The sequence below is a fragment of the Agelaius tricolor genome, unplaced genomic scaffold, assembly GCF_023055355.1.
Source record: "Agelaius tricolor isolate 1412-34295 unplaced genomic scaffold, bAgeTri1.0.p SCAF_14, whole genome shotgun sequence".
Taxonomy (NCBI): Eukaryota; Metazoa; Chordata; class Aves; order Passeriformes; family Icteridae; genus Agelaius; species Agelaius tricolor.
The window spans coordinates 9,447,405-9,461,002 of NW_027269274.1; the positions used below are offsets into that span (position 1 = coordinate 9,447,405).

The following is a 13,598-nucleotide window of genomic DNA, read 5'->3' on the forward strand; positions in this document are numbered from 1 at the left end:
AGATATTGATTCTGTGAGGTCTTAGAAGAGGAAACTTCCTTAGTGTAAATCAGCCAGCCTGGAAAACAGGGTGTGACCTTCTCTAAAACATTTTCCATCCTCATTTTCTTCAAAATTGGGATAGCGGTATTATATTACTTCAGAATAGTATTCTGAGGTTAAATTAATATATAATTGTAACGTACTGTTCCTGCTCTGCAAATTCCAGTGCAAAAGCCAGTGATGTAGGAGCTGAGGCTAAATTAGAATTTGGGGACAGAATATATTCTTCTGCACGTCCTTCAGTCACGCTGAACATCTTGCTGTTCACCAGGCTTGCAGAGCAGCCTGAGATCTGACTGAAGCACACAAGGGAAGCAAATCAGTTTTGTCTCCTTGGCCAGTTCACTGTTGCATTTAAACATTCACTATTTTGATTTTATCTCTGCCATTTAATGATCTATGCAATTGCCCATTCTAATGTGCTTTTCTAGGTCTTATCCTTGCATGAGGCTTTTAAAATACAAGTGATCTAAATTACCTTCAGAAATAAAAATCTTCTACATGGCAAGTAAGTATTCTCATTTACTAAGATTCTGAAATAAAAGTTAGTTTGGTAGATTGGTCTGCTTTTATATTTAATGACTCCAGTATCACAGTTTTTGGGAAAAAAGTATTAAATAAAGCCATATATGTAACTCCTTATGCAAGAAAAACACACTTGGGGAATTATGAGAGGATCTTCTAAACCAGTAAGACAGTAATTTCAAGTGTCAAGGCTTCTGCTTCAGTGTTTTGTTTATTTTCAGTCTACCCATCATTATTTATTGATTTCTGCAATGTCTCCACTCTAAAATGCTGCACAGAATTATGAGCTATATATGGACCTCAGGAATGCAGAGGCCATGTGAACCACCACTGTTCACTAGATAATATTTTGCACTTCCTAAAAGAAAGGAGATTAAGTGAGGATCAAAATCATTCTGTTTGGCAGCACTGACCTACCATTTCCATACTGTTTCTATGGATGTCACTGAACTTGTAGTACCTCCAAACCAGAAGGCAGCTGGGAGCAACCAACTAAAGGAGTTTAGTTGGTTTCTCTTGAAAACAAGTAATTCATATACCCTTAAGTTCAGGTCTAAGTGTCAAAAAGTTGAATTTTAGTAAAGAGGGAAGAATAAAAAAAAAACAACAGGGCAAAATATAGCTGTGATGTAAACCAGCTTAGGTGTCCAGGAGATTTATTCTGATGAACTAACAGAAACTTATTTTTCCCATATGTGAGAAAATAATATTCTGCCAAGCACACAATTATATTCCAGTTCTTTAGATCATGGTTCTTGCTTATCTTTTTGCTCAGCTCAAGTCACTTGTCTATAATAAGAGAGCATATCATCTAAACTTTGGTAAAGTGGTTCCTGATTTGGAGTGTCACTGCTGTCAGTCTGCGCTGGAGGTGCCATATCCTGAGTGCTGCAGCCACTGTCCTCTGTTCCTGGTGGCACATCCTGGGTGCTGCTGTCACAGGTGTCTGTTCCTGGTGGCATCTCTTGGGTGCTGCAGTCACAGGTGTGTGTTCCTGGTGGCACATCTTGGCTGCTGCATTCACAAGTGTGTATTCCTGGTGGCACATCTTGGCTGCTGAGGTCACAGACTTGTGTTCCTGGTGGCACATCCTGGGCACTGCATCCACAGGTCTGCATTCCTGGTGGCACATCCTGGGTGCTGCATCCACAGGTCTGCATTCCTGGTGGCACATCCTGGGCACTGCAGCCACAGGTTTGCATTCCTGGTGGCACATCCTGGGCACTGCAGCCACAGGTCTGCATTCCTGGTGGCACACCCTGGGTGCCGTAGCCATAGGCCTGCATTGCATAGGGCATCTCAGGAGTGCCATAGCCGTACCCATGCATTGGTGGCACCATTGCCGGTGCTCCATAGCCATAAGCCTGCACTGGGAAGGGCACCTGGGCAGTGCCGTAGCCATAGGCTGGCATGGGTGGTGGCACGGCCCGGGCGCTGTAGCCGTAACCCCGCAGTGGGGGTGGCACACCTCGGGCACCGTAGCCATACGCCTGTGCTGGTGGGGGCATGTCCTCGTCATCGCTGCTGTCATCCTCTGCTGATGACACGCCCTGAGTGTCACGGCCACTGGGCTCTGCTGACCCTGGCTTAACTGGAATGCTGCTGTTGGAAGGCTGTTGTGACAGTGGCACATCTCCAGTGCTGCTGCCACTGCCCCCTGGCACCGATGGCCTCTGTTGGTTTTGTGCTCTCTCCGTTTCCAGTTTTTCAGAGGAGGTTTCTGAACTGTTTAAATTCCGACTTCGGAGATAATCATCTTTCTTTTGTCCCAAAAAGTAATCAGAAGGTGGTGCAAATTCTGGGTCTCGCTCATCTCTAAGTTCTTCCTGTTTCTTTTCCCATTGTCCAAACATCAGTTCTGTTAGAAACAGGAAAATGGCAGATTTAGCAAGGTCTGAAGGTCAATCAGACAGGAGGGAAAACAAATTGGCAAACAAAGAAGATACAAGTGTGTAAAGCCACCTGAAGTTCCTTTCTCACTTCATACTATATAGAAATACAAGAATCTAGTGGAGATTCCTTCAGTGAACCACAGTTAGTTCACTTTGCATTTTAGAGTAAGCTGTCCTCTGCTTTCTGAGTGTAGTATTTGCTGCAGTGCTGCCTGGGTGTTGGTGAGACACCAGGCTTCATCAGAGGAAGGAAAAAAATAATGTCAGAGAGGATAAAGGTTTATGAGATAGGATCTGAAAGTTTGAGGGTTTAATGGAATCATGAAGTTTCCCTTCACAGTGATGTTCGTTAATGGAACATAAATATCGAAAAGTAAGAAGAATCTGGAAATACCAGTATTGCATAGAAGAGGCATACTGCTGTTATGGTACTAAAGAAGGTGAGCATTTATGTGCTTTGTCTATTCCTTATTTGCTTTTACTTAGAAGCCCTGCATCAGATTAGAAGAATGTGCATGAGCTTAGATTAATAGTGCAAACTGAGTTAATAGGTTTGGGAAGGACCTACAAGACAGCCATCACTTTGTGACAAGGATGATGCTTCAAAATGGGACACAGGCACTGAAGTGGTCTCTGCTTGCATCACGTTTTAGTACCGTGTTGTACCTGTTTGTGTGATACAACCTATCAGGTAGCAGAAACCACAGGAATATATCAAGAAAAGATCACACTGTACATCTTATGAACTACAGAATTTGTCATTGTGTCAACCTGCCAAGATCATCCAGAAATGCAGTAACTCATATAGAAGAAAACTTTTGGAGACATTACAGCAGCTACTGGCACTAAGGCATCCTTGTCAGTCACCGCCCTGGACACTGGAGAGTCATCACTACCATGGCAGAAAGGGTTTCAGTGCTTCTCAGTCTTACCATACTTTGGTCACAAAACAGAAATGAAAGTGGCAGTGTACAAACTCTTTCCCCACAATGTTCCTGAATCTACATTTCCTTACCTTTGCCTTTATCCCACTCCCGGACATAAGGCACTCCAGGCTTTGTATCTCTCCTCTCCTGGATAATGACCTCTACCTTCCTACTTGCTGCAGTAACTCTTGGAGGTTCTGGTTCCTCAGCAGCACCTTTCACCTCTGTGTTACAGGATGAGATAGTAGAGATTGTCAGTTACAGAATAAAATCTATATGACTCTCACAGGTAAAAATAAGAACATTTATTTCCATATATCCCCAATAAGAACAGTATCTCTATTTCATTTACTGGAGAAAACAATTTGCATTCTTATTCTTCTAAATACCCATAACAGTGAGCAGTGGCATGATGCTGTTCTTCATTTCCAGAACACTTCACAGTTAATCACTTGCATGGAATTCTGACACAGTAAAATATCAGCTACATTTTCCAGTGGGAGACAGACAGTACAGTCTCCCTCTACAGTCTCTCTCTATCAGTGTTTTAAGAGAGACAGCACAGACACAGGATTAGAATTCAAATTCATTATCCTAAATCCTAGAGTCAGCTGTATCTCCAATTCACACACTGCACTCAAACTGTCACAGTGTATATTGAATGATATCAAAATGCCTTGTTACTACTTATTCTACCTCATCTTCATAGAAGAAAAAGCAAGTACAATGTCAGCAGCTCTAGCCTCAACGTGCATAATTAACCCATGTAATGCCTGCTGTCAGGTGTGAATCAGAAAAAGGCTACAATCTACATACTGTATTTCTACCTGCATTATTAAGCTATTTCTGGCATGATTTTATATCTACACACAATTACATCAGCTCTCATCCTAACAGTCATGTTAATTGTATATATAGAATATACAATACCAATATATTGAATGTCTAAACAAATATAAGTTAGAATCTGTCTGTCCACAGATCAAGAACAAGGTGAAATAGCAAGTATTTAAGTTAAAAAGGCAACAGATCATACCTCCATTCTCCAGTTTTTCTGCCTCTTCCTCTAATCCAGCTTCCCTTAACTTTTTAATCTTCCGTGCTCGAAGTTTGGACAGCCTTGCATCTAGAGCTGCTTTCCTCTTCTCCTTCAGCTGTTCACGTTTATTTCTCTGATCAAGTGTCTTAACAGCAAAAGAAAACATGAATTATTCTTCCTTTGTTATTATAAACAAGTACATATCTTCCTTCACAAAACAATGCAAAGCAATCCTAATCAAGTACCGGGTTTCAACAGGAAAAAAGAAGCCAAATTTCTCTGGCTTCTTTGGAGTCAGTTGCAGGCATGACCTAAAGTAGCACTTACACAACAAATCAAAGACAGTAACCTCTGAAACCACTCTCCCCTGGCAGCCCAGTCTGCTCTTCACTCTCATACCTGCTCCCTCAGCATATCCAGGGTTGCCCGTTGTTTATGCCTGAGTTCTTGGTCCCGAGAAAAGGCAAAGTAACCAACACCAAGCTGCCTGGCCTCTGAGAAGGAGAAAAACAATAGGCTTCAGTTAAATTCAGGTTATAGTTGGCAGTAACTAGAGCCTCCAGGCACCCTGTTTTCAGGTGTGCAATTATTCCCAACACTGGATTGGTTTTAGATGGCTAAAAAAGGCTTGCTTTAGATAATACATAAAGTGAAGCTTCTTGAAGGAGAACACAAGAGGAAGTAGAGAAACATTTGAGAAAAATACAATTTGAAGAAAAAATAAATCTAGACTTATGTACTGGTAACTTTCAACAGTTATTACACATGTGGCTTAGCACACACCTACACTTTGCCAGACAGGCATGGGAAGGAACTTTCCCTTGCTCCCTCTACAACTGATTGGTGATACAAAGGTAAGTGATATAAAGTATGGCACTGTACCATTTTCTCGAATGTCCTCATAATGTATGGGTCCCATGGGTTTTCTGAGGGCTTCTTCCTCTTCCTTTTCCCACTGCTGCCTCTGAAGTTCTCTTCTCATGTCTTCAGATAACAGAGTATTCCCATCAGGTTCTTGTCTAATTAAAACAAATTAAGGATCACAGAGCAGAATTTACCAGTTTGTCAGTACCAAACAGTGCAAGTATGATTTAGTCTGATCCACTATTGCGGTTTCCACAAAACACAGATCACTGTGGACACTACTTAGTGATACAATGCTGATGACTATGGTACATGGTCAAGATAGAAATACAAAGCTGCCTCTAAAACAAGGTACTGGTAGAACATGTTATTAAAAGACAAAATAATATTCTTTCTCAGAAGATTTACGAAATAATTATCAAATCACAAAATGGGAGAAGAAATAATCAGTTATTGGCATCTGTGGGAATTCTAGCAATCGCATACAGGACCATTTCAGATTTAATGTAAGAAAAGAAAAGGTATTTGAAGTAACAAAACAATGCTTTACCCAAAAGATTGACTCAAAATATTAATATTCAAATATCGATACCCAAATATTAACAAGGAAGTAATTTTAACAAAAGAGATGTTAAACAGCTGTTTAACAGAAGGACAAAACCAAACAAATGCAGGTCTAACAAATTCACTTTGAACATCATGAAGAATTTGGAATTGCTAAAAGACTATCATCAATTTCCATGTTAAACAGAACTGGAATCACTTTCCTGGCATTTTATGGAAGGTATAATGAAATACAAAGACCCCAGTTTTTAAAAGATGCAACAAATATCTGAGTTTGCTTAAAACCTTTCTCTACAAATTATGCAAATCTAGAAAAAGCAGTAACATTAATTCTGGATTGAGAATGGGGTGACAAAGCACAGCCTCTCTTCCTTCTCATTAAAAAAATATATTAGATACTGAGAGGAACATGCAGCTCCATTAGAGAAACCACACCTTTTCCCTTGAAGCTCCTGATCCATTTTAAGTAGACTTGGTAAATCCTTCTTCATACAGCGTCTAGATCGGCCCAAGAAATCAACATAATCAACCCTGTAATGAAAGAAAAAGAAAAGTGATGCAAAACTTGTATTTGCAGATTAACAGAAATCTTACCCAGAAGACAGAAGCAGTAACCCTTTCCAAGGAGTATTCCAAAGGAGATTTCCAAAGAGCATCTGTCACCTCCCAGTGCATGTGTGACAGTTGCTCCTGCTTTTCACTTAACACACTCCCAGCTTAAGAGGACAGTTCTGAATGGGGCATAGGACAGTTCTACCAGACATTTATTCAATCTCCCTTTGAGACCCCTGTTCACTTGGGCAATAAAATGGTGTACAAAATGTTCAAAAGTAACCATGTCACATAGTTTTCAGAACAAAATAGAACTCAGCCTACTCTTTGCTTCCCATGGTGAAGATAATGATGCAGCATTGACTTCTTGTGGATATGAAATTGCTACAATACATTTCAATTACTGGTCTAAAGGCTATTCAGAACAGACTGATAGTGTGCATTCAACTGGCATAACAAAGGCTGACTAAAACACAAGCAAAATGTTCCTCTGAAGCTATTGTGCTTCTTATTCAACTCTTTATAGTACTGAACATCTGATTTACAGTTGTTGAAAAAGCTGTTAAGAGCTACACTTACTGTCCTGTAATGTGGAAAGCTCTTTAGCATCAAGTTGCCTCAATTATCCCATTCTAAAGAATATTACATCTGAAAAAGTATGACTGGCAATCTAGCTCACAACCCCCAAACTTTTAAAGATCTGTGCTTTTAGTAAGTCCTTTACATAGTTTCTAAGGATATCTACACTAGTATTTGAAAAATGGGAGTGCTGTTTTGTATTGGTTACTGCTGGTTTAAACTGATTACCAGAAGTAAAATCTCTTGTTCCGCAAGCATTTTAAACAAATGGGCAACGAAAATGTTTAGTCAGGACTGGTTTCATAATTATTACTAATGTCTCAGATGAAAAAATAGTGGTAACTTGGAATGATACAGAAAGCTGTCAGAGACTATTTGCTGTCCTGCAGCAAAGTGGAAGAAATGCTGAAAACCGTGTTCTTATTCACACCAGAGTTTCTCTCCTTTAAGAGAAGGCTGTACACTTAAATGACTGCTCATTTTTAAGTCACTCACAATTAAAGAAAGGAAGATGAATACCATAAAATCCTCAAGTTTTGCTAAAATACATTTCAATTCAGCACATCAAAGCATAAAATGGTACCAAATACTGTGGTAACTACTTGCATAAACCATGCAAGAAAATAACAGAGCAGATTATGTTGTCCCCCTTATAGCACATTGCCTTCATTGCAATTTCTCCAGATCCTTGATGTAGATTCTATTGCAGTGTTACCTATGTGGAAATGAAAGTGTCATGGAGGCCTGTCTTTATAGGAGAAATGAAAGAATGTTAACACCTCCTTGTCAATGTGTAGTAGGAAACAAAAATGAAAAACAAAGGTACACTTCACACATTTTAAAAAAGAAAAGTATTTTCTCAAGAAATTCTCAAGATTAAGAGTGGCCAGGACAGATGAGCCTAATCAGTAGCACCAACCATTCCTCATCTGGGTCCTCTGGTGGTGGAATGTCTGCTTCAGGCTCAGTTTCCTCCTCATCTGTGTCTCTTCCTGAAGTCTTCCCAGCAGCTTCGCTCTGTTGCAGCTCCTGTACTTCATGCTGCTTATCTATGATCTTCTGAGTGAAATCCACCAGGTACAAATCTTCAGTTTCTTCATCTAGGGCAGAAAATCGATTCTTAGCGAACAGCCATGAAAAGAACAGAACTGAGCACAAAATCAATACCAAATAGCTACAATCAACTTTTCAGCTGCCAGCAATGCCCTTGACCACAGTATTGGGGAGTACTTAAATCTCATTCAGTGCCAAACAAACCCAGAGCTATCAAGTGGCTCCACAGTGATAATGCCTATTTCTGAATTGAAGTTTCAAGGCATTGTGTGCAGTACAGAAAAGGCTGCATTCTCTGCAGTAAAACATTCTCTGCTTGTTAACTGTTTCATAAGCAAAGGATTTGTCAAGGCTCAAATATTTTTTTGATGCTTAACATTTGGTATGTTGGCAGGAGCCAAGTATTCATGAGGGTACTTTTTAGGAAAGTAGAGGAAAGTGGTGGGATCATGTGGATGAAGATGGACACTGGTAAAGAAAACAGATTAATTGCGAGGAGATTTGTATTCTATTTTAATAATTACTTTTTGAAAGGGACTGAATGTGTGAGAGAAGAAAGGAACAGATTAGCATTCCCTATCCCTATTAGCTGCATAACTGGCATTCAGATATGGACCAGCCAGACTCCTCTCCTGATCCTCTTCTCCTCATAAAGGCCCAACAATTAGAATGCAGGACAGAGCATCAGCAATGCAATCCAAAGATTGCACAATTGAGAACAATTTTTTTTTGTTTTTCTAAGATACTGTATTGAAAAACCAGAACATAGTTCACCCACTTAATGAATGAGTGAAACAAGCCCCTAGCACTTTACCTAGTCAGGCTGCCCTTCAAAAGTAATTTTATTTTCTCCAGTAAATGTATATTTTTTCCTTTTCGAAGTGGAATAAACCATGTCAATCAGTTTGAAAAATAATTCCAAGAACTTATACATATATATAAATGCTTATTTTGCAATAGTATTGTTCACCTGGGAAGTCTCCTTTTGTCATTTTCTCATACAGCTTTGCTTTCTCTTCAAGCTTCTTCCTGAAAAAGAAAAAAAAAATGAACCTTGCAATCCCACCAATTCCAAGTACATTTTAAAGTGACCTATTTAGCCTTAGATAAATGGAACGGGAAAATCCTGGGACTGCCTGAGGTGTTTATAAGAAACTGACTTATGCCTGGCTTTTGTTTTGAACTTCACTAGTGTTTCTAAAGATACCATATTTTCCAGTTCCAGAATTTATACTGAAAATAATTTTAGTGAAGTTACAAATTTAATCTCAAACGTAATTTGTCAAGTAGGCAGAAACATGATGTTACAAGAATTCCACCTTCATCTAAATACTGTGGTCTGTCAGATAAATACTAGAAACAAAACCACTATTTGCAGATACTGAAAGACAGTTTTACAGGAAAAAAAAGAGATAACACAAAGTTACACCTAATCTTAGAAACTGAAGAGAAAACCTTAGCTAATTTCTGGAATTTCAAAGAGCAAGGAACTGCTTACAGAAGCACAGCAAATGATTTATAAATGGCATTTTCCACATATATCTTTTTGTACAACCAACCCATTTAGAAAATGAGGTAATTCTTGAAAATGTGAGCCATTTTCTGTCAAGCCCAAGAAACACTTTGCTACAGAATTCTAACAAGTCACTGCACTGGCTGGTAATTCTAAAGATGACTTTAAAAAAATCAGTAACCTGACACATTTAGATAGCTGTGATAATGTGAGGTCATGGGAGCATGAGACTGCTGGGATGCAGTCTGTATGCTACTGGTAAAAATTATGGATGATACTGGAATTACTGGCTGGTCTAAAGAGAACTGCTGGTCCAAAAGACTTCTTTCTGTGCTTTTTCTAAATACCAAAGAACAAATTCTGCAAAGCATTCCTTTCTTACAGAGCCTAAGAGCTACCTTGATTTATCCAATATATCTTGCTCTTCTGCTTTCTGCTCAACATCTTTCGCAGCTCGATTTACAACTCCCGTGTTCTGCTTGGTCCAGATACTTGGTTTCTGTGGAGGACAATTTTGTAACAACAAATAAATAGATGAAAATATTGAAATGGTAACAATTAAAAAAAATATTTCAACTCTATAATGCAAATGATGCACATGAATCATGGAAGGCTTTGTAAATAACATCTTACACGTGTTTGATTTGAGACCATTCCTGTGCTGTACAGGCTGCAGGATGGTATCATAGTTAAGGGCAGGCTGAGAAGGCCTTAAAAATCCTAAAGGTACTCAGAAATCAGACAAAATCTATTCTGGCAAGGATGTTAAGGTTAAAAACCTCAATCATGCAATCTTGCTGATTGAATACGTACTAACAAAGCTAAAAAATGTTTCTATTCTCTATTGCCTCCATTTTAGATAAAAAATACAATCAGGTGGCCTGTTTGCAGCATAACACTGTAAAAGCTGCACGTGCTTCAAATATGGCAGGCACAGCACATCCTGCTTCTAGAAAGCTACAGAATGAACAAAACCCAAAGTGCAGTATAGAGCAAAACAAGAGAGATAATTGTGTACATTGTGTTCATTATTGTGCACCACAAACAGATAGCAGAGGAATTATCAAGGAAATTCAGTGAGTCTAGAAGAATCTCTCATCCTCCATCCTGCAGCATCATACAAAATCCTCCAATAAAAAAAGAAACATCCTCTCCTATAATTAAAGGGTGTGGATCCTTGGGGAATGAAGATTAAGTGGGGATTTAGATGGGCACAAGACTAAGCTTTCTGCTGTGCACAGGAATTTCACCCAGAAATGAACTTTAAATAACGTTCTCATCATTTTATATTTGACTAGAAGCACAGTTCTGAGTATTTACTATTATTTAGATTAGAATAATAACTTCCTTACTTCCAGGAGATAGAATGACAAAAACAACAATGGAAGATTATTTTTACCTTATTAGAGGTTCTGGGCTTTGCAAAGACACCAGCATCTTTCAACAGCTTTTCTTTCTTGAACTCCTCTTGCTTTCGGAAGAGTTCGGCTTTGAGATCTACCAGCTACACCAGCAGCAAAACAACACATAAATAACAGGCATCAGGTACTGCAATAAATAACTGCAACTCCAGGAAAACAACCTGTTAGTTACACTTATAGGAGCATGTGATTGCATTTTTATGTGGAACTTGGAAGCACTGATCTGATCACCAAGATCACCTCTTACAGCAAACAAAATAAAAAAACACAGAATGCAAATTATGATTAGGGATTAAAACAATCCCCAAAGATATCCTTGATCCTTTGCTACATAATGAGGATAAGAGAGGCATAGCTCTGCCTAGATTTTACCTGCCTCCTAATGGCAAACAAATAGAGAAGGAGCAATGAAAAACATTACTGAATATGAAGAGGGAACTTTTAACCATTAGACAATAAATAAAATCCTGTCTCAGAAAATAACTGATAAAAGTTTGCTATAGTAAAACACATATTTTCCCTACTGCTTGATGCACTGTTTAATAGTTTTGGATTTTTTTTTCTCCTTCTTTTTAAATAAATATGTGAGTAGCATTTCCATCTGTGACCAAGGTCCATCTCAGCTTTTATTAAGCAACATCATCAGCAGAAGTGTTATCTTGGGATTAAAAATCTAGTTTGGAAGAGGATTTTATGCTACTTTTCCTGCTAGTCCTACAGATGGCAAAATTCAGAACTGCACATTAAACCAGAAAAGTGCAAAACTTTGGTATTAATATTTGTCCCAAGCATTTGCTTTTCAAGTTGCAGGGACAACGAAGTGCAGTGTCTTAAAAATCACTCGTTCTCCCTTCTGCTTAGAGGTGATCATCCAAAAATTCAATGTAAAATATTTCACAGTTAACTATTAGCATACATTAACTATTTACATAGCTCTTCATCTGCAGTGTTTGGCAGCTCTCGTGAGCGTCCTGGAGAGCAGCGAGGGGCAGCACCTCACCATCCCTAAGGGTGGGAAGTTAATCTGCCACAGCACAGACATCCCTGTTATGGGCTAATTCAATTTAATTGCATCAGGAGCAAACCCAGGCCGGGCAGACTCGGGTTTGGAGCGCAGGGCGTGTGCCTGCTCAGGAAGGTGAGAGGACAAACTCCCAGCCCCGACACAGTCACAGACCGAACGTGCGGCACACGGCCTTACACAGCCCTTTAACCCAGCATGTGCCGCAGTGACTGCCCATGGCAGTGGGGTTAAGGGAGCACACAGAGCATCGGCCCTTTCTCCGCAAGCGGCGGCACCAGCGGATCCCCGGTGGAGCCTCACGGCCTGCGCGGCCAGGCCCACCCCGCCCGCGGGAGCCCCGCGGCTGAGCACACCTCACAGCCCTACAAGCCTCCTGGGCAGGCGGAGGGGTTCGTTTTACCTCTCCCCGCTCAGTCACTCACCGAGGACGCGGCCACGTCCAGCGGTTTCTTCCTGCGGTCCATGGCGGGACCGGCCCCGCCACTGCCTCCCTCCCCGCCGGGCGGCCTTGCCGTAAAGCGCGGCGGAACGCGGCGCTATCGCGACAGTTCTGCTGAGGGCGGGCGCTGCCGCCATGTTGGGAAGGTCAGGGGCGGTCCCGGGGCTCGACCCGCTGTGGGTTGGCCGGGGCGGAGCGCTTCTGTCCGGGGCTTCCCCGGCTTTGGGCAATCCCTGCGCTCAAACTGAGAGAGAAAATGAGCGTTTCTGGCGGCTGCGGGCCAAATCCTTCCGGCGTCCCACTGGAAATGTCCTTGTGGGCCGCGGGGCTGGAGCTGCTGCTGTTATGACGGAGCTGGGACTGCCTTGGCTGGGGGTGGCCGCTGTGGCCAGAAGTTGACAGGATTGCAGGCTGTCCCAGAGCTGGGGTTGACTAGATGAAGAAGATGGTTCAAACTTGGCATCAACATGAGTTCATTACCTGGTGCCAGAGCCAAGTCATATGCTGAGGCCAGGTATTCCTGTTTTTTGCTCTCGTTTGTGCAGAGTAGGGAGCTGGGTGGTGACCTATGGAAGGTTAATTCCCCAATCATCCAAACTTCACACTCTTTATACAATTTAATAAACAAAGGCATCAACATTCCTTGGTTACAGATGACTCAGATTACACCCCAATTAGCTAGTTCCATCTCTTGATTACACCCCAATTAGCTAGTTCCATCTCTTGCTTCTCCTGCTAATTAGTCTGCAGGCACAGTTCTTCCCTCCATTTGAGTCTGGGGCACATTTTGAGTAGGTGGTCAATGAGTTGTCATGATCTCCTACTGCCAGAATCACCTTTCCCCAGGTACTGCTCAGTTCTGACTTCACTCCTGGTGCCTCTCATCCAGACAGCCCATTCATTTGGGGATTGTCTTCTCTTTTTCTTAAAACAGCAGATTAGCCAAACATATGCTCACAATGCAATTGCCTAATCATAACCATCCCGCCATAGCTACTGATTAACACTAAAAAAAAGAGCAAAGTTTGACTCAACCCCCTATCAAAACCTTGAGAGCCTCAAAACCTGAGGGGCTTTGTATCATCAAGAGAAAAAAACCCCAAAAACTCCAAAAAACAAACCACACAAAAAAAAACCCCCAAACACAACCAGGAAAAAAAATCAA

General features: G+C 40.9%; 1 protein-coding gene across 1 annotated transcript; it reads right to left on the reverse strand.

Annotated features, from left to right (window-relative positions):
- Nucleotides 1-1,190: 1,190 nt before the first annotated feature.
- On the reverse strand, nucleotides 1,191-12,569 carry CCDC174 (coiled-coil domain containing 174). The gene is made up of 11 exons (XM_071439562.1): nucleotides 12,417-12,569; nucleotides 10,949-11,053; nucleotides 9,948-10,048; nucleotides 9,007-9,065; nucleotides 7,903-8,083; nucleotides 6,288-6,383; nucleotides 5,307-5,443; nucleotides 4,824-4,918; nucleotides 4,422-4,569; nucleotides 3,475-3,609; nucleotides 1,191-2,425 (listed from the first exon to the last, which is right to left on the reverse strand). Exons 1-11 carry the CDS (start codon nucleotides 12,456-12,458, stop codon nucleotides 1,344-1,346), a joined length of 2,181 nt encoding a protein of 726 aa, XP_071295663.1. The 5' UTR covers nucleotides 12,459-12,569; the 3' UTR covers nucleotides 1,191-1,343.
- Between the last annotated feature and the right edge of the window lie 1,029 nt (nucleotides 12,570-13,598).